Source organism: Ornithodoros turicata, unplaced genomic scaffold, assembly GCF_037126465.1.
Source record: "Ornithodoros turicata isolate Travis unplaced genomic scaffold, ASM3712646v1 Chromosome36, whole genome shotgun sequence".
Classification (NCBI taxonomy): Eukaryota; Metazoa; Arthropoda; class Arachnida; order Ixodida; family Argasidae; genus Ornithodoros; species Ornithodoros turicata.
The window spans coordinates 459,975-482,157 of NW_026999366.1; the positions used below are offsets into that span (position 1 = coordinate 459,975).

Here is a 22,183-nt window from a genome sequence, read left to right on the forward strand (position 1 = left end):
GGGCCTCATCACCAAAGGAGTCCTTCTCGTACAGGACAATGCACGCCCGCCTACCGCGCATCTCACGACACGCACCTTACAGGAACTTGGCTGGGAGTTGCTGCCACATCCCCCTTACAGTCCAGACCTCGCTCCAGCGATTTCCATCTCTTCGGGCCACTAAAGGCATTCCCTGGGGACCGCCGCTTCAGCTGCGACGACGAGGTCAAGAGTGCGGTCCGATCAAGGCCGCTACGCGCCGGTAAGGATTTCTACGCTGCGTGCATCCAGGCCCTCATGAAACGCTGGCACAAGTGCATTAGCGCATCTGGAGATTACGTTGAAAAATAAAACTAATTTATCGCCTGTAAGTTCATTATACTTTTGTGAAAAATGAAAAGTCCCGGTTTGACTTGAACACCCTCGTACATACATACACGCATAAACACATACATACATACCTATATTTACCTCTCCACCCAACCCTCCTACTGGGCGATGCGCCTTGGTTGCCATTTTTAAGGATTCACAACATATTAGAGGTTTGGCTGCCTATCAGCTATATAGCCCTATACACGCTTTTTTACCACATCAGATCATGGGTTGTGTCATATTTTTCAAAGCATACTGTTTTCGCATACTCATTTGATTAGTCATAATTTCTATCACAGTTTTGGCGTACGATAGGTTTAGTTGCTTGTGCGCCATAAAACATCAATCATCATCATCATCACATGCATACATACACGCTTACACTCATAACCGCTTTAACATTCCACCACTACGCGTTACAAAGCACAAATCGTAGAAAATCGGACTGCATGCAATGCAATGCGTGATTGCCTGAAGTTAAGATTGCGCCGTCATTAGGGCAGCACGGCATGTCTTCCGGTGTTCTTCGTTTTAGCCTAAATCTGGTCGCGGACCGGTCGCTGAGTGAGGCAACAATATTTACGTTGAGTTGACTTCACTAACTTTGAATGAGAGATTTTGAACGAGAGAATCTGCCGACCCTTCTTTTTTATTTATTTTTTATTCCCAGCAATGTTGAGGCCATTTCAGTTTTCCTTTTTTTATTTCAGTTCCCAATACGCATGAATGGGCGCACCTGCCCTTTCATGTGGGGGCGGTCGTGCCACCCTTGAGTATGGAAACCCTATTCACAGGGACCGCTCACCACAGAAGACAACGTAACTTGTGTTCCTGTTCCTTAACTTATGGTGTATACGTGTAGCTGTCAAGTGCATCGGCATTTTGTTGAGCGCGCAAGTTTCGCCCTCGTGCTCAGAACATTAGTGCACCTATGAAGATAACTTGATTTAAATTAGCGCTGATATGGTTGTTTCACGTAGTATTTTATTTGAATACAGAGCAAACCCGTCAATGCCAGATGAATTAAAATAATTTAGGGCGAGAGAAACAGAACGCATGCAGGTGACTTTCATCTGTAGAATAATATCCGAAACAGTTTCTGGAGTACATATGACTAAAGTCCTGTTGATACGTGCAGGTAGCATGGACAAAAAATAAAAATAAAAAATATAAATAAATCATCTATGGAGTGTATGGAACCTGTGGTATTGTGTGATTTTTCGTGGTGTCCGCATTATTTTAGCTTTTTCATTTCGCCTCTGGCGATGAAACTCCCTATTCGTCAGCTTAAAATACAGTTGTTGTTGTTGCTAGCTGTCGTGTAAAATAGTGCCTTCTTTTCTGTGATATCTTCAAACCTTGCTCTGCAACCCTAGAACTAGTTTCGGGTACCCTGCCATGGGATATACGTATTGACTGGTAAGTCATGCTCTCAGGGTGTGTTGTTTACGCTTCCTCAAGTTAGACGAGCCCTGTCAAGCTCTTTTTTTGTTTCCTATCGTAATTAAAGTAACTCTCTTTCTGAATTAATCAGAGCGATCCCAAAGCATCTTACCCAGATTTTGAACTTGTGCCACAGTGTACAGATATTTGGTTCCTTCTTTTTCCACAATGTTGTTATGCAACATATTTACATTCCACAAAAGGTAGTTGCACGCTTGCTGCAACATATACTGTTTTTCTCATTCCGTAGTTGTCCCCTCATGGAAATATCAAATGACGAGCCGCAGAGAAAATAGAGCTCGAAACGCTCAAGCTCTTGTTGTGTTTTCTCCGACTTCTGTTTTTAAAAACTCTGGCTGGCGCGTAGCCCATCATCTATCAATTAGCCCTGCCAATATTCCCCTTCTTTTTTTTATATCGCGCATACCACAGACCAAAGTGCAAAGTTGGGGTAGTTGGTGTGACATTACTCTAGTTTAGGCTGCCAAGGGGGACGTCGGACAAAGTAGGAGACACGACAACAGAAACAGCTTACTCTCAACTGACGAAATTTAATGCAAGGAACAAAAACATCAGAACTACAAGATATGATGACGTCAACAGCAATGACAGCAGGGTTAGCACACTCAGCCTTCAGCATTTTTCAGCATGGTCCCGAGTGTGTTAGCTCCCCTTCAATAGCCTTGTCTTCTGCGGAATGTGGTTATCTAACTGACAGTCGCACAGATCGTGATATCGCCGTTTGAGTGTGCTAACCCTGCTGTCATTGCTGTTGACGTCATCATATCTTGTAGTTCTGATGTTTTTGTTCCTTGCATTAAATTTCGTCAGTTGAGAGTAAGCTGTTTCTGTTGTCGTGTCTCCTACTTTGTCCGACGTCCCCCTTGGCAGCCTAAACTAGAGTAATACCACAGACGTCGCACGCACAGGGGAACATGACGCGATGTGAGGCATGCGGCACAGTGTTACATTGTCGATATCCGCGTAATTCGGGAAACTTAGAAAAGCGAAGATGTAGCTGTGTCCGACAAACAGTGCGACAACGCTTTCGGTCCTCGCAACTCGACAAGCAATCGATCGACAAATCGATCGCCGAACGTGTTCGACGAGGAAAAATAGTTTGATTATATTTCTTTGCGCGTATACAACAATAGTGACATGTTATGACACAGTAGTACGTAGCAGTATGACACAGTATACGTCGTGACATGTCCTACTCGTTATGACTGTAGTAGATGAAAGGTCACAGAGTCACACGCAATTAGAATCAAATGAGAGCCACATGCTTACACGCGCATCTCAAAATTTTTGTGTCGGGGCACTGGGCAGTGTTACGGGAGCATATGGGGGGCCATAAAGCAGTGTACTCCAGCGTGCTCAGTAGCACGCCTTCGACATAAACTGGCGTTTCTGGCAGAAGAATAACAACAACAACTTTATTACAAGATGATGACTTGGCAGTTTGATCGCCAGGGGCGATACTCTACCCCATTGCAGGTGGTGATGCGGTGAATGAAATAATGAGCCCCTTCGCAATAAGGATTGAAGTCCTATGGTATCCAGAAAGGTGAAAAGAGCTTTGAGGGCAGAGCGTTGGTGGGCTGGATGTAGCCAGGGACCAAGCAATTTTTTGAGAGGGGGGGGCGAGAATCTAGCTCGTTAACGGATCTGGAGAGTACGGTTCGGAAAGGTTGGTAGTGTGGGCAATGGAGAAGAATGTACAGCACCGCAGTGACAGCAGTGGAGAGAGTCAACTTGCCTCAAGCGGTAACGGTACTGTTCTGTGAAAGCCACATCGAGGCACATTCGATGTGGCTTCGTACATGTTGCGCATTCGAGAGAATGCCACAGAGGAACACGGAGTGAGCTTTCTGGGGCAGAGCAAGACAATATCGAGTGGATCTTGACGTTTCCGATATGGCACTGCAAAATGGGAGCTGTATTTTTAAGTCTTGTAGCCCCCACGGTGCGCTCCCGCCAGTAGTCGCCCCGAGCCTTGCTACCCGTTCAACGTTGACTTCGCATCAATTAATTCGTTGTATGCTCTTGGTATCATGCTCCCCCACTGGTTGTTACACTCTGCCCGAGCCTGGGGCACGCAGTTACAAGTGCTCTGTCTAGTGGAAACTTGTTCGAGTATCTTTGAAAAATATCGTTTATTTTGTATGACCAGTACAAAACGAGATTTGTTCTAGCCAGTGGAGTTCAAAATGCAAAGTTCTCTTTTGTGTACGAAAAAAACAAAAAATCGGCAAACTATTCCGTCCCACTGTGCCTCACGTTCCCCTATTCCATACGTTCGAGATTAGCACAAAAATAACGACGAATAAGACGGGATATACCTGCTATCGGCGGCTCTCGTTCTCAGGCAGTTCCCTTAACCTTTACAGGTTCACTGGGTTTTCTACCCTTTCATAGTTCTATGCAGCAATATAAAACGAAGCAAAGTTGTGGATAGTAACATATCTGTATGCCTTAGTGGAAGCGTCAACATTCACTGAAAACAGCGTCTTAGTTTTTGCAAAGGCATCAACCAATTAGCCATTTAAACCACTTAAATCTAATCCCAATGGTTATTAGGCACTTACCGTCCTCTCCGAGGCAAAACTTGAATATGTAGTCGTTTTCTTTCCTGTTATGCGTAAGTACGGCAACTGCAAAGGAAAATGACTGGGTATTAGGAAATGTCCCACATACTTCCCATGCCATTCAGAAATATCAGGATTCCTTATCTGAACAATAGACGTATGGCAGCCGTCGACAAAGCCAGACAGCGACCACGCTCGCATACGCTTCCCGACGACATGCCTGGGGTCTCAATTTGCTACCGTGACAGGCAGTCTCAGCGAGAAGGGACTCACGAGAGAGCTAAATGAGGCTTTGAGACCTTCGACAATGGAAATGGCGTACTGGTGTTTGCCTCAAGGTGAGGTGTCATCTCAACTGCTTCATAGGTAAGGAGGTGAACTGACTCTCCAGTGTGACATTCAGGTCTTCCACCTATCTTTAAAGTGTGAGCTGTAATTTATGCTTTCAACATCGCCATTTTCATTGCATGAATTGGACGTCTTGACACGTTTGGTGAATAGCGAACGTTATCATGTGTGCTCGAGCATGTGCGGTGTTCATAACATTCACACCCCAGAACAATGTGTTTACTGCTGCGTTCATACGCGCTGTTATCGTTCTTTTTTGATTCCGTGTTAGCACCGCGAAGCAACGGTGGCTTTGAGTGGCACACAGACGTGGACAGACGAAGTAGGGCACGGTTAATAACAATGTTGCTGAAACCACCTCGCTGGATCTCTACGATATGCGTAGCATCGTGCATGAAGGCTCAAGAGGCCACGTAGAAGAGCCCAGGTTTTGTTAGAACACGAGATTAGCACATCGCAACCCACGACGCAGCTCACTACGGATACAAAGACGCGATTGCACCGGCACCACCGATGCGACGTTCTTGGGCGTCGTTGCGTGATTGCTGGCCTTGTTGCCGTCGTGTTTCAGAATTGGGTCGAGAATACGAGCTCCTGTCATGGACTCGAAGGGTGCACTGAACCGAAACGTTGACTTCTTAACTGACGTCTTGTCTCGTCACCGTGCGCCGTTTCCGGTCCAGGATCTCATCTTCTGCGGGTGATGCCCGCTTGCGAGACCCCATCTGATCTGACACAACGAGTGCCTCAAGATCGCGTTCTATAATCGCTTTATTATAAACGGTTTGATAAACAATTATTGACGACAGCGCCACTGCGGCGCGCCAGTTAGAACTCGGCTTTGCATTGCTCTGGGTGCGAATGTGAACGAGTGCGTATAGTACCGTTTCGTGTATGCGCGACACGGATATACTCCTCGTGCTGCACGCAATCGGGTGCGATATTGAAGGAGTGCGTGGTTATACCTCCTAGTTTGGAAAAGATGGCTAAGGAGCAAGCGAGCTGGTCAAGTTGATGCATAATGTAAATCCCTAAGACTAGGGAACGCGAAGGGACCGTGTTCGATTCTACAGTAATCCCAGTGGAGCTTTCCAAGTAGCTCTGCGGTCGCGCGTGTTTCGGTTGTTGTAAGCACGTCTGGTGAAATACCGCTGTATATCTTGAAGGGTACAGACCTTCATCAGCTTTATTTTGCATGCTCTCTGGTATAGTTAGATATAACGAGTGACACTAGATATGTGACACAGCAGCTCGCTGGTTTCGAGCCACCCAAACGCCAAAACCGTGTGTGCTCAAGCTTCGAAAGTTGTCAAGCACTGAAGAATGCTTTACGTGAGTAATTCTTGAAAAATTCGGTTATCAATCAAAATAACTGGGCAGCCTTTCAAGCTAGTAATGGTCAGGGCGATGGCTCGGTTAAGCGAACTTTACTCTTTCAGAGCGTGAAACACTGCGCACTACTGCGGAACCTTGCAGAAATTCCGGAGGTCTAACCTAAAAAGTGTTAATAGTGATTTCATAGAAACCCATGTGTATTATTCATTGTACGCTCTCGTACCGTATAGCTTGCAGTTTCTTTCTTTCTTTCTTTTTTTCTTTTTTTTTTTGTGTGTACAATAATAAAGGACTATTGAATATCGCATTGCCAAGCGACCTCATTTCGAAATCCAGCCTCCCAGGGCGCGCTGGGAGATTATGTGGCGAATTAGGGGCCATGTTTCCCGTCGTGCTCAGTCTCCTTCCTTCTACTCCGTGAAATTGTCAAAATCGCGTCGCACAGCGGCAACTGTACTTCCGCTCATATTTTCAGCGCAGTCCGAATGTACGGTTTGGGACACGGTCGTCTAAAATCTCTACCCCATGGCGGAGTGACCACATACTGGCGATGTCGCGCACACAGGATTTGCACCAATACCCGTCCCGAGGGGAGGTCGCACTCAACTGCTCTACCTAGCAGACGACGCAGGGTATGCGATGGAACTCTCTCGAGAGAGGTGGCGCTGAGTGGCCTTCCCTCTCGCGACTGTATTGATCATGGTATTGATATAGTTTCTTCGCGCGCGACGTCGACCCCAGGCGAAAATTTGAGCTGGGAAGTCAACTGGTACCAGCTGGTTCCCAGTTAGCACCAACTGGTGGTCAACTGGAAACAACTGGTACCAAACTGGTGGCAACTGGAAAGTAAGCTGGTACCAGTCCAAGCTGGGCTGGTGGCAACTGGGAACTTTGTGGTACCAGTTCAAGCTGGACTGGCGGCAACTGGAAAGTGAACTGGTACCAGATCAAGCTGGGCTGGTGGCAAGTGGGCACTCTGTGCAACCAGTTCAACCTGGGCTGGTGGCAACCGGAAAGTGAACTGGTACCAGTTCAAGCTGGACTGGTAGCAACTGGAAGTGAGGTGGTGCCAGTTCGAACTGGACCCGTTTACATATCTAGGGGAAGTTTCGGTTTCAGTGCCAGGACAGTTTAATACGAAGACTGCAAGACGAAGTTATAAAAACGACCAGAAAGTAACTTTATTAGTAGAAATAATCATATTTAAATTTTTGGCAAAGTTCGTTAGTGTTAACAAAAGTTACTTTGGAACTCTTACATTTGTATTTTGTGCGTTCCTGCACCCGCGATGAATGAAGCGTTTACTGTGCAACGGTCGCCTGGTTAGCAGTATTCTTGTACAGCGACGTTTGCTCGTTATGTTCTTAGCGTGATGTGTGACATAGGCGTTGGTTTTATAATCTAAAGGATTTGTCTGCAAGTTACGAGTGCGACACTACAATGAGCGCCAGAGCCGGGCGGGTGGGTGTTATGGGATTACAGCTCGACTACACCTCGGGAGACCGCTTTATGTCGTGAGTACTATATGCTTAAGTGCTTTTTCCCTTGTGCACCATTGAGAAATATTACTTCCTCTGGAACCTCTTATCTTTGTTCCGCGTCATATTCGTGGCACCTGCAAGTGCATGCCGTTTTACGAGTAACATCCGATTTATGGTAACGTTACCAGCAACTTTTTGCATTCATGTTTTCGTTTTTGGTTTATTTCGTTCATTCTCGTGTTTTAGATCCTTCACACACGGATGTTGTCGAACTAGCGTAGTGTACCAGAGTAGTACTCATTGCCCCCGAAAGCCGGCGAAGCTCTTAGTTGAAAGGTCCAACTACTGCACGACAGAGATGTTGAGAGATTCGCGTACTTGCCGGGGCCACGACTGTGCAAATTGAGTGACTGCCCAGGCACACACTACAATTACCTGCTGCAATTGAATGCATATTCACTTGTGCCTTTTCAACTTTCCAGAAACCTTAAGCTGCTAGGGCTCAAATGAAAATATCGATCCATCGTGTGCTGTTAAGAACGTCTCAAATTCTTTTTTGAACGATTCAAGATGTCCACAAGCAAGTCAAGCAAGGGACCAATCACCCATGAAGTATTATCTATTCCATGTAACTCAGTAGTTCATCTACTGGTATAATTTAATTACGTTATAGTTACGCTACATTAGAATATGTGTAATGTTTGACTACAAATAAAATACAATTTTGCATTGCAGTTCTTTGGATCTGCCGTTGCTGGGAACAGCGACCTGCAAAGGGGCACCAGTTACATAAGCTAACCACTGTGCGAACAGGCCGTTCTAAGTGAAGCCACTTCTACCGATCCCAGCTCAACAATGTCGTTTGCAACCAGTTCCAGTCGAGACTGCGACCTGTTAGAAACCAGTTGGGCCAACTGGGACCGTCCAGAAACCAGTTGGCCAAACTGTTTCTAACCGGTCCCAGTCTCAACTGGGACCGGTTGCAACTGGGACTGGGAGAACTGTGTTATCGAACAGGGACCAGTTGTCCCAACTGGTACCAGTTGATCTGGGACCGTTTGAACTGGTCCCTGTTCGATAACACAGTTCAACTGGTACCAGTTCAAAAAATTTTTGCCTGGGCCGGTAGGGGACTGCTCGGCCACAGTGTGGAGATTTTAAAAAAACGTGTCCAAAAAAGTACCTGCGTTGGCCGCGCCAGGGGGTACGCTGCTTCACTCCCGCTACTACCGTATGTATAAAAAGGGAGTCTGGCCATTAATGGGACCTGCCTATACCTGAGACCCCACCCACTTTTTGAGGTATGTGACAGATCAAGATACAGTTATCTATAATTGCATCCCTCCAGTACTTACACCTCACCCTTATTTACTGGGTGCCACCATTTTGGAGAAAATTGAGTGTCCGGATTGAAACGGATATCACTGGTGACAGGACGGATTTTGCACCCACTTTTATCAACGCCATCTGCGCGGAGAGTGGCATGTTGGGAAGGCTGCGAGTTTCAGAACTGGTTGCTGGCAGAAGTGATTGGTCAGGAGACTGGTACAACCAAATCGTCGTGCCAGACATTCTGCAGGTATAAAGTCTTAAATCAGGTAATGTAAGTAGATTAAATAAAAAATGAGCAAATATGTATGTATAAATAAAATGAAGCTATATAATACAAAATCCTGCGTACAAGGATCGTCCTTCTTGCTATTTTTTTGGAGTCAGTCTTGCCTAGGCCTAACGCTAGCGATGAAACATCCCATTTTCACATAAATAATGACGGCGGAGCGAAGGCTGAAGCTGATTTTGCAGATGCGTACACGAGGATATACACTCAAAGCATGAAATTAAAGTAGTCTGTGAATTTTTTTTTGTCACGAAATCTCTGCTTTGCCGTTCCAAGCACCATCCTCCATCTTGGAGAAAATTTGGTGTCGTGGCATGGAAAACGGTAACCAATGAAATGCGCCTAAGTTTGACAGGTCGAGCCTCTTTTTTGGGCTCCTCCTAATGGTGAGACTCCCTCTTAATACACGACACTGAACTCCCGCGTCAATCTTGCTTGACGCGCGTATATACAGGGTGTCCCAGAAAACATGTCATTGAATTATAATAAAAAAACTACACCACCTAGAATCATGCGGTCAACGGCATTTGTTCTTATTAGGTTTTTGCCACCTTGTAAAATTAATGTCATGTACCCCAATTTTAATTATGCAAATATTTGCGAACTGAACTCAGAAATTTGCCAAGGGAAGGTCACTTTTCTTACCCCACCAATATGAAGAGCATGCCGGATTCACTCAAATTCATGACAATTGACAGTGATATTCATGAGCTATCCCATCGGAAAAAATAGCCGAATATCATGCTTTTCGGAGCACCAGACCATAACGCGCGATGTCTTTTTGAGCGCAATCGCTCGCACGAAAGGAGGTTCCGAAGTCAGCCCACAGAGTGATAGTAGAAAAAGTAACAGTTCCTAAAATTGGGAGAGGGAAAGCATTATCCCAGCGAAAGTCGGACGTGATAAGCCATGCCTGCATTATCTCTTTCTGCGATGCCGGAAAGGGCTGGGTTTCCAACCTCCGTTCGTCGGACTGACAAAGATAGCGCTGAAAAATCCATCGTGCGCTCTTCTGTGCGACCTCAGTAGAGCATGATGTTCGGCTATTTTTTCCGATGGGATAGCTCCTGAATATCCGTGTCAATTATCATTAATTTGAGTGAATTAGACACGCTCTTCACATTGGTGGGGTAAAAAAGTGACCTTTACTAGGCAAATTTCCGACTTAAGCTCACAAAAATTTACATAATTAAACTCACGCTACACGACATTCACTTGAGGAGGTGGCAAAAACCCAGCAGGAACAAATGCCGTTGACCGCATGACTCTAGGTGGTGCAGTTATTTTATTATAATTCAATGACACGTTTTCTGGTACCCCCTGTATAGGTCATAGCAGGGCGGACTCTGCGTGCACATTGGCAATCTTGGTGATAATGGCAAGTTTTAGTGATCGTTATTCCTCAGTCATTTGGCCGGAGTTGTGAGCGTCTTTTCCTTTTTTTTTTTTTTGATAACGATTTGGGATAAGTAGATAATCAATGACGACTGGAGGTGACTTAGAACGCAATCACCTGACTGTGTCGTGACTAGGGTTGTCAATCGGGATATCACGAAATCCCGAGATCCCGGCCAGTTTTTGACGTCCTGAAGTCCCAGGATTTCTTCCGGAAAATCCTGGGATTTTCGTGAGAGCAAATATGAATGAAAAATCAAACACCTGCAGGCCATCAGGCACAGACTCACCCCTTAGTAAGGAAATAGCACTTTTTACAACTGGAGGAGACAGAGGACTGCTGCCTATACGTGGGTACAGATATTTGCTGCCTGTCATTTCCTCTAGCGCAGAAGCTGAACGGACCTTCAGTTTGGCAGCCACCATTTTCAGAAAATTTTGCTCCGAACTGGGAGACACCACCCTCGACGCTCTGTGCTTTCTCAGGTCGTGGGTCAGTCATTGTACAACATTGTCGTACATTGTCGTTTCTCTCCATTCGTCTTTTTTGTTGCTGTTACACAGTGGAATGTTACAGAGTTTGAAGAAATTATTAAGTAATATATCCTGTGACTTAATATATTTCGGAACTCGCCTTCTTTTCACGCGCAACAGTGAAATGCACATGAATAGAAAAGGAGTGGCATTGTCACAGCAGAAATAAATAAATAAATAAATAAAATGTAAGAGTTTCGTCGGCACCATTTTACCGTTGGGGTTACACTGCGAATTTTTGAGTGCCTTCCTTCAGGAAAAGGTAGAATTGATAGAGCGCACATGAACTACGCACAACACGCCGATATAGTCACTTGAGGTAAATGGACTTTGTTAGATAATGCCGGGTTAGATAATTCTGACCCGCGCACTACTATACTTCGAAGCAGCATCTGAACTCGTCACAATCCCGAAATCCCGTTCCGGGATCCCGGAATTGACAGCGAAAAATCCCGAAATCCCGGGACTGCCAAAATGGCTCGGGATTGACAACCCTAGTCGTGACAGAACCGTTGGCGAATCAAACACGGTCTCTTGCTGTGCGGTGAAAAATTAAAGTATCTACACCCTCTCATACGATAGAATACGGCTTTTGCTACACTATAATATAACTATATATAATAATCATAATAAAGCATTAAACAAAGTATGAAATACACCTGAAAATATCTTTTTCTGCGACCGTTTCTGGTATAGAATGATGTCACGTCTCAGGTAAAGTGTCAGGTATAGAATGAGGTCCGCATTGTAAACACTCTCCGTGCAGGAACCTGCTCTAAAAAACGGCAAGAAACAAACAAAAGGATGCCAAAATGGCACATTCACGGCTAGTTCTGCGTTGATTAACTTATTTTGTGTTTAGTTATTTATTTTTGTCTGTTTGATTCTAGATGACTTACGTTCCATTCATGACAAACTGTTCGATATAGATACATAATGGAAGTGGGACAAGAATGTAACGCTATTAATTTCTAAGCGACTTTTGGAGGGCTAGAATCTCTATATGCGGGACAAAGGGAACCATGACGTTCAGGACTTGATTGTGTGACACATGTCATGTTGTGTCATGGTGTATACATACTGTCATATATGATACATTAATCACATCGTCACACGTGATGATGTGACTAAAATGGAGCTTCTTGGTGGCGAACACCGGCACTGCATCGTTCTGCGAGGCCCAAGGAAATTACATCATTTCGAACCGATTTATCGCCAACATTTGAGGCGAAGCTACTGTCGTTCCCTTCTGATGTGAGAGCGTTCATTTCACCTCAATTCGTCCAAAAGCTATTTTTTAGTCCTTAATCTTATCGTGTTCTTTCTTTTTCGTGTTCGTGTTATGCAAAGGTAGGAATATCATTCAACTTGCCTCTTATTCGCAGTGTAAAGAGAGTCGCTATAAGACAACAAAATGAACTCCACTGACAAAGCAGCAAATGAAGTAGGCAAGAAATGGAAAGAGGAAAAAAAAGCGCAATTTGGAGCATTTGTGGAATGCCCCGTTCTTCTCTCTGGTTCAGTATGGAACGTGCTTATAATTCGGACCTCAAATCATCCCTGGTGTGTCGAAAGAAACGTAAATGCGGACATTGTACGAATAATTGAGGCAAACACAAACTCTCAGGCCGTGAACTAAAAGCCGGCATATCAAGCAAACTCGTCAGCTGAATAATTTCATATGATTGCCCACAGTTGCACGAGAAAAAAAAGGCAACAGGACGTCGTATGTTTAAAAAGTGATTTTATAGTTTTTGTCAGCGTCATCCAGCAGACGCTTTTCTACCAAGCGCAGTATTGCGGATATTTTGAGTTGGGACGTTACATTCAGAAATTCGCAGTCGAAAATTGGCTGAATTGCCAAACTTCCGTTTTTAACTGATAGCACAAGAGGTAGCGCGTGCAGAAACACGAAGCCCATTTTGGTTAAACGCCACACACTAGACGATATGGGCCCGCGGTTATTTTATCCGCTAATCGGAAGAGAAAGAGCGGCATACAAAGCCGACACTGCCTCACTCTGCCGTAGCACTTTAGACTGTGGGGGAGATTCCTGCTTTGCATTAAGGCATACGTGGAGCAGCATTTCCGATTCGAATAACACCTAGTACGTGATGAGATGAAGCGCAAGTCAATGATTAGCGATGATGTCAGGTGCGCTTTTCACTTCTGAAGCCACAACGTTGTCTTTCTCAAAGATCGAAGAACACACATTTTGGGGTAAGGTCTGCGGAGCTATCCTTCCACGTGAGCCGTGTACTTGCACAATTACCGGAAAAAATATCGGCGATGGTGTACCGCGCTATTCGGATCACCAGTCGTGGACTTCCCCCAATCATTCTCTTTTCCATTTCAAGTTCCAGTAGTACACATGCTTAGGTAATGATTGGGCTGATTTTGCTCACACGTTATTGGGGTACGCTACTGTTCCAAACGTGCTCTTTCTAGCACAGAGCGCACAGTTATCACGCCGCCTTAGTGTAGGGGGAAATTGCCGCGGGAAAATTCAGACTTGTACGTATTTGGAGTATTGTATTTAAAGTACCGTATTTTAAATACAGTTTGCGGTATTTTGGTACTCTCCTCAATACTTTTTGTTTTGTGTATTTGTACTTTATTTAAAATACATTTTATGGTAATTTCTACTCAATACTCTAATTACATATTTTGCATCTCTCTTTCTGTGTCTCGTCTTCCATTGTCTTGCTTGTTCAGGGGAAATTTCCTGAGTCTGTCGGATTTGACCCGGATAGTGACTCTAGTCCCGGACATTGGCCCTTTCTGGAAGTCTCCATTTAGAGATTTTACCCCGCGTGTACTAATCATTGGCCAGTGAGGGTTCTATTATGTGTGCCCTGGTGCCGTGACGCCGAATTCGGACCTCGCTGAGCAGGGACCTGCTAGAAATGTGCTTTGTCCTGGGTCACATTATAGTCACATATACGTAGTGGAGTTATGTGGTACCTCATCGTTGTCGTCTTTTTGGCACTTGTGTTTAGAAGACTCCTGTCACATAGCGGCGGCTAGCGTTGTGCGCAGGGTTTAGGTGATTCATTCGGGCACTTGCCGCATTTACCAGTGACCGTGACTTTTTGCGTTCAAGGATAAATAGTATCTTAATTGTATTTCAAACACTTTTTGAAGTATTTTGTACTGTATCTAAATTACTTTAATTTTCACGTATTTCTACTCTATCTTAATTACATTCTAACGTTAGTATTTATTATCTTACCTTTAATACACTTTTGAGTATCTTGTTCATGTCAGCGCGGGATGCATTACGCGTTTGGGAAGTGACTAGGGCTAGGAATTTTAGGCATTTGCCTAAATGCAACATTTTCGGGATAGCCTGCATTGTAATAGACTCTGTTGGGCTGTCGCCTTTTTTAATATTTCAAGATGCCATAGCAGCCTTTGTTAGACGTACACTCTAAGAAAAAAAAGAGTAATTTTACTCCTTTTGGGGACTAAATGCATTGCCACAAAAAATAGTACCTTTTGAGAGTAAATGTACGGGAGTAAATGAATGTTACAGAGTGGATACTGCATTTCACGCGCTGTTGTAAGAGTCCCAGGTACATAATTCGTGTGCATGCATGAAAATACTTTGAATCAAACCGTCAACCGTGATATATCGAGCTATATAAAATCTTGCGCCATACATAGGACACAATTTTCGGAGAAAGATGCGCTAACTGTTTCTTAGTCTGTGTGGCTGGAAAATTGCTACGTTGCCTGAGTTATACAGCCTTATGCCATCAAATTGACCAAGGGCACATATTTACGTAGGCTGTTGCATTCAGGAGACCGTTCTCGGAGTTCGCATGCCAGTAGTTGTGAACAGGAGAAGACCGGAGTGATTCAACGCTGGGCTAGTACTTCGCAGAAATAAACGTCTCTGTTTTTCTACTATGCACGACGGGACTATCAAGTATCTATTAAACTCTCCACCGAAGATAGACGCTTCTACTTCTCGGCGTTCGTGTCACACTTCGCGCCATGACATCATTCGTCATTTCACTCGTCATTATCATTTAAAATGTCAGATGGCGTCGAATCGCGCCTTGAAGTCACTTCTGCGCCGTCTCTAACTCAACGATGCCCTCACCCCTGTGCTCCGTGTCAAGCTGTGTTACAGTTACACGACGCTGTGCCCAGCTTGCCACGTCTCAACTACAATTCCTTACATCGGCGAGGTCTACGACCCAGACACCTGTGAACGCCGAACGCTTCAACGCCAACTTGCACTCATTTTCCACACATAATTCAGATTGTCCAAGGTCCTTGGCCATGGAGCTCCCCGCGCATCACTGCCGGGCTCTTGGTGTCCCTTTTTGTTTTCGTTCAAGCTGCTGGCCTCCTCGAAAAGCCCTAAACAAAACTTCTTCCTGTCATCAGTTCGGGCTCACCACGGGCAGTGTCCTGTGGCTACCACGAGGAAGCATCCCATGCCATAACCACTTTTCCATCATTTATTGTTATTGTTGTTGTTGTGCTGAAGTGATAGCTCGGACACCTAAATGAATATTGCAATGCCAAAATATTGTGATGGGCTTACCGATGTGGCCACTTCGCTCAGTCCAGAAGCCGCCGCCTTGCTGACACTGTATAGAGCAGAACTCTGCGTGCAGAACACACAGATCATTGGTACATCGTTTATATTGCCACACTGTCGATTGCCAATTTGTGTCATGTGTATTGTGAAAGAGGACACCGTTGAAGGAAACAAAAGTGGAACAAATGGGCACTGGAAATACTGTACAAGTCAGTTTTCTGCCCCTGTATTGTTGTAGGAGGCTAATTCCACCGAAATTCGACCACCGCGGGAACTTGGACATCTGCGGTTTCTTGAAAAAAATTAAAAAAAGAAGATGTTTGTTGGGACGCACAAAACGGACGGTGCCTTATCAAGCGAAAGTGCTAAACACATAGCGGTATATCAATTGTAGTTAATGATAAGTTCTTAACAGACCCAGAAGAAGTTTTAAGTCAATTTAATAAATATTTTAGTGACTTAGTGAACCATGTGCCTTCATTAAAGGACGACGGAAGCGAAAATAAGCTGCAAAGCTGTTTGCCTCATATTGCGATGTGTACCAAAACAATCCGGAATTACACTTAGATTTATGTACATTAGTTGAAATGCCGCCATAATCTCGATATAAAATTCGGCCGCGGAACACTCTGAGCCCCTGGTGAGCGTCGCCGCGCCGCCGTAGCAGACCACGAAAGTGACGCATGTTGTCTCTCCCGTTGGAGTTCCTGACTTTCATTTCGTGGTTGTGCATGCTGCTCAAAATTGTGCAAAAATTGTGCATGCTTGTTAAGTCTTTCCTGGATGTGCTACAGCATGTTGCCGACTTCCTCTCAGCAACGCGAGGACATAGTGTTCCTTGCACGAACGACACACGGATAGACATCACAAACATAGCATCAAACATCGCCAACACTACTGAGGCTGGCCCCCAAAATCCATCCGAAGGAAGGTGATCTCGTTCTCTTTAGGGGTGAGAGTCTTCCTGCTTACATTGCTGGGTGTCTTACCTTGCGGTTGGCCAGGATATGATTCGAAACAAACACGCTCTACCAGTCTGTGATTGTTTCCGTGGCCGTATTGGCCATTGGCGCTCGACTGGCAATCGAGAGATGCGAAGTTCAAATTCCGGCGATGTCTGACTCTTTTGGTGACTGTCATATTCAATTGTTTCCGAAAAACAGGAATCTTATTCTCGAGGCGAATCCGTATATGCCTACTTGCAGACAGGTGAAACTAGACATGTCATGCGCAGACATATCGTTGACGAATCATTCAAAACGAATCCAGAGGTGCTCATTAGCCTTGGCTTGTCAATGAAGTACATCAGGCTGAAAGAAGGAGCGGCCCCTTGTGTATTTTCACGAAAACGGAAGGCACATCTCTTTACCTCCACTTTGCGTTCCGGCGTACGTCTGATTCCCGCTACGGGGAAAAACGGAGACGAAGAAGCGTAGGTACGAACCCATCTGTCATAGGATATATCGCCTTCAGACTTCCACGAGATCTCCGAATCGAATCAGGGCATGAGTCGTGACGTTGCCCACATACGTGAGGCCGACAACGGCAAGCCCTATCGCTATCATCACCATCACCATCATCTCCGAATCGAACATCTTCAGGCGTTATTCGGAATTCGCCGTGTTTATCCAGTTCACCGGGTAGCCGCACATGGAGCTCGAGAGATATTTGACGTCACGCGCTCCTCAGATTTTCCCGCAACGCTTTGCGGCAGTGGGGCACGCTCCATGGGCGATCGTGTCGGGTGGACGGCCCAGCGCGCTCGTAATCGTCAAAAATATCCCCATCCGTACACCGTACTTGCAAAATACTAGTGACACCATAATTCTACGTAATATTTACACCTTGTTCAGGCCCTTTTTTGCAATGGACAAATTTCGCTTCCGTTGTCCTTTAAATAGCCCTATTCAAACAGCCCCGCTGTTTCCGTCAAATTCAAAACAGTTTTTTCCTTGAGCTGACTGCATCTGATGAGGTGCTTTCAGCTATAAAGTATCTTAAACCCTTCAAAGTGCTTTGGGCATGATGGCATATCCACAACGTTCCTTAAACGGTGCGGGCATTTTCTGGCTAAGCCAGTGTCGGAGATATCACTTGACATAATTGCTCACGGTGTTTTCACCGACACACTTAATATTGCAATGGTTGTCCCGGTCTATAAAAAATGATGTCGTACTGCAGTTGGGAATTATCGTCCTATATCGATACTTACTTTTATTAGTAAGGCGTTCGAAAAAGTAGTACTCAACCGATTAGTAAAAACAAAATCATCAGGTGTTACGTTGTTCTTGATCAGGGAGGACCCAACACGGTAGGCCCACCATCATTCGAAACCGAGCTGCCGAAATACACCGAAAGGTAGGCAAAGATCACTGGCAATATGTGCCTAAAGACCCGAACTCCTCGGATCTTTTAGCTAGGGACATACCCGGTAGATACCTCGAGGAGCTGTTCGCTTCAGATATGTGGTGGAAAGAGCCATCTTGGCTCCAAGACAATCCCGAACTAGTGTCCTGCACACGTCCGCTACGCCGTCGGCAGGAATACTGGACGGGGAAATATACAGAAGCGCAAGCACCGTACATGGAGTCACAGCATGGTTTCTGCGTTTCATCAGCAACACCAGGCTACCTTCAAAGATAACAGGGCCATTAGCTGCTCAAGAAATTAAAGATACCGTACGCTACTGGATTAGGGAAGTGCAGCGCACGTCTTTCGGAGTCGAGATCACTTGCTTGAGACACCGTGAGCCGATGCCGAAGCCCTCTAAGATTCGGGAGCTGACTCCTTTTCTGGATGACGACAGTATATTAAGGGTCGGCGGAGGAATGTGCGCAAGTTTACAATCTGATGGGGTGAGCCACCCGATATTGCTTCCGGCTAAACCTTGCTACGTCAAACTGCTGACCTTGGCTGCACATCGTCAAGTGCTGCATAGTCGTGTGAGCCACACCCTTGTGCAATTACGAGCAGGGCTCGAAACCGTTATTTTTTTTAGGTTCGGTTCAAGTTCCGGTTCAAGGTTATCGGTTTGGTTTAGGTTCGGGTTCAGCGCAACCAAATTAATGGTTTGAACCGATATTAATCGGTTCGAACCGGTTTACGTGTGCTGTGCTAAACAGTGTACCATATGTGAAAATGAATAACAGGTTCCGGCGATGACTCCTTTCTCCCTCTTACTCCCTCGCCTCTACACTTCATAGGTGCAAAGAACCATGCATCATATTTTTTCTGTTCAGTTCCGGTTCGTTCAAAGGGGGAGAAAAAATGTTTACGGTTCGGTTTGGGTTCCGTTCGCCAAAAAATAACATTTTTTTGCGGTTTTCGGTTATGGTTCAGTTCCGGTTTCGACCCCTGATTACGAGAGATGTTTTGGGTCATTCGTGTGAGCCAACAATTTAAAGGGCAACGGAAACGAAATTTGTCCATTGCAAAAAGGGGACCGAACAAGGTGTAAATATTATGTAAAATTATGGTGCCACTAGTATTTTGCAAGTACGCTGTGCGGATGGCCATATTTCTGACGATTACGAGAGCGCTGGGCCGCCCACTCGACACGATCGCCCATGGAGCGCGCCAAGCATTGCGGGAAAATCTGAGGAGCGCGTGACGTCAAACATCTCTCGCGCTCCATGTGCGGCTGCCCGGCACAAACACGGCGAATTCTGAATAACGCCTGAAGATGTTTGATTCGGAGATCTCGTGGAAGTCTGAAGACAATATATCCTATGAGAGATGGGTTCGTACACGCTTCTTCGTCTCCGTTCTTTCTCCGTAGCAGGAATTAGACGTACGCCGAAACACCAAATGAAATGAAGCGAAATGAAAGTCAGGAACTCCAACAGGAGAGCCAACGTGCGTCACTTCCGTGGTCTGCTACGGCGGCGCGGCGACGCTCACCAGGGGCTCAGATTGCTCCACGGCCGAATTTTATATCGCGATTGTGGCGGCGTTTCAACTAATATACGCAAATCTAAGTCGAATTCCGGATTGTTTTGGTACACACCGCAATATGAGGCAAATAGCTTTGCAGCCTATTTTCGTTTCCGTCGTCCTTTAAACACGTTTTAAAGGATTGTGTGGTATGCAAGAAAAGCAACGCCAAACATGAACATCAAAGCGAAGGACAACTTCAAGCTTATCGTTCCTCCATATGTCATCCGTTTCAAGTAACAGGTGTCGATTTTCCTGGGCCAATCATCATAAAACAACGCAAGAAGCCTTACGCAAGGGCATGATTCTCACCACGCAGGCGACTCTGCCACACCGTGTGCAGTGACAACAGAAAACCGTCTAAGCTTGTTTCTAAGAAATCTCATGACGTATTGCGACCCGTCAGAGACTCGTTAGTTCAAGACAACTACTCTGCCAGGGGAAGACCCTGGAAATTCATTGCAGGACGAGCTCCCTGGCAGGGTGGCTTTTGCGTTCGGTCAACTCAGCCATCAGGAAGACCCTCTCAACGCAGGTAATAGGTTTCGTGGTAATGGAGACCTTGCTCACTGAAGTGGAAGCGGTGATCAACTGGAGGCCAACGATCTAGGTTTACAGCGAAGCGAGTGAGTGTATTCCACTTACGCCAGCGGACAAGATAACTGGTAGACGTCGGATAGCACACCCCAACTCGTTAGCACGTCCCCCTGTGGACATTCTTCGTGACACTGCCCCATCGGTAGACCACTTGACGCGCATATAGAACAGACGCCAAGAACATCTTCGGTTGCTATGGATCCGATGAGGCAAGGAATGCCTCACAGAACTGCGCTCAGCGTATCATTCGCAACATCTCGGAGGGTCAGACCTCAAGACCGGTCGTCCTCACTGAAGATCCCAGCCGTAGCATGCTCCAATGGAATCTGGAGGGACATCGAAAGCGCACTTCCAAGTTCACATGGGAACGTTCGGGCTTGCACTCCGAGAACGTTCAATAAGGCTCTTCTCAGAAGACGGATTCAGCGTCTGTACAAGGTCCAGTGCAGGGAGCGCAACCACCATCATATCACTCACCATCAGATCCATTGTCGCGGGCGGCAAGTTTGCTGAATGTGCCAAAATAGACGACAGCTCATTACGTCATCGCTCGCGTCACCGTTCTTGGTCGCTTGGCCATTGAGCCATGTCCTTCGCCATGGAGCTCCCCGCGCATCAGTGCCGGGCTCTGGTCTCCCTTTTTGCTTTCATTCAAGCTGCTGGCCTCCTCGAAAAGCCCTAAACAAAACTTCGACCTGTCATCAGTTCGGGCTCAGCACGGACAGTGTCCTGTGACTGCCACGAGGAAACATCCCATGCCATAACCACTTTTCCATCATTTATTGTTCTTGTGCTAAACTGATAGCTCGGACACCTAAAAGAATATTGCGATGGCAAAATGTTGTGATGCGCTTACCGACTTGGCCACTACGCTCAGTGTGGAAGCTGCCACCACCTTGCTGACACCGTATAAAGCAGAACCCTGCGTGCAGAACACAGATCATTAGTACATCGTTTATATTGTCACACTGTCGATTGGTAGCCTGTGTCATGTTTAGGGTAAAAGTGGACACCGCTGAAGGAAACAAAAGTGGAACAAATGGGCACTCGAAACATTGCACAAGTCATTTTTGTGCCCCCATATTTTTGCAGGAGGCTAATTCTACCGAAATTCGACCTCCAGTGGAACTTGGACATCTAAGATTTCTTGAAAAAACAACAACAAAAAAAAAAACAAGACATATTTGTTGGGACACGCAAAACGGACAGTGCCTTATCGAGCGAAGGTGCTAAAACACACAGCGGTATATCAATTGTAGGTAATGACAAGTTGTTAATGGACCCTGAACAAGTAGTTCTAAATCAATTTCCTAACTATTTTAGTGACGTGGTGAACCATGTGCCTTCATTAAATAGCCCTATTCTAACAGCCCCGCTGCTTCCGTCAAATTTTTTCGTCCGTCAGTTTTCTTCCTCGAGCTGACTACATCTGATGAGGTGCTTTCAGCTATAAAGTACCTTAAACCCTTCAAAGTCCTTTGGACATTATGGTACAACGTTCCTTAAACGGTTTGGGCATTTGCTCGCGAAGCTATTGTCGGAGAAATCAAATGACATATTTTCTCACGCTGTTTTCCTGTTGCTAAGGTTGTCCCTCTCTATAAAAAATGACTGCAGTTGGGAATTATCCTCCTATACCGATAGTTCCTTCTATTAGTAAGGTGGTCGAAAAACTAATACTCAACCGATTAGAAAAATTGTTTGAAAGGTTTAACTTATTAAATTGCCCTCAGTTTGGTTTCCCCCGGGGTGTGTCAACAGGTTTAGCGTTGGTGACCGCAACACACAAAAAATAAAAAACAAAATATAATTAAAAGAATATGGGATCTAAACCTTTTAATTATGAGCATTTAGTAGACTTGACCAAGGCATTCGATTTAATAAGTGGTGAAACCCTCCTCGGGAATCCGCGGCGTACCACATAGATTATTACGAAGTTATGTGCATGATGGAAAGCAATTTGTGTCGGTATTGGGACACAGCTCCAGTGTTAAAGACTCGACAA

General features: G+C 45.5%; 1 protein-coding gene across 1 annotated transcript in view; it reads right to left on the minus strand.

Annotated features, from left to right (window-relative positions):
• The window catches only part of LOC135373951 (atlastin-2-like), a 99,413-nt gene that overhangs the window by 23,445 nt on the left and 53,785 nt on the right, over positions 1 to 22,183 (minus strand). The window contains exons 9-11 of the mRNA XM_064606984.1: positions 21,035 to 21,100; positions 15,652 to 15,714; positions 4,383 to 4,448 (exon numbers count right to left, since the gene is read on the minus strand). Coding sequence (XP_064463054.1) covers positions 4,383 to 4,448; positions 15,652 to 15,714; positions 21,035 to 21,100 — 195 coding nt within the window. The remainder of the gene's footprint in view (positions 1 to 4,382; positions 4,449 to 15,651; positions 15,715 to 21,034; positions 21,101 to 22,183) is intronic.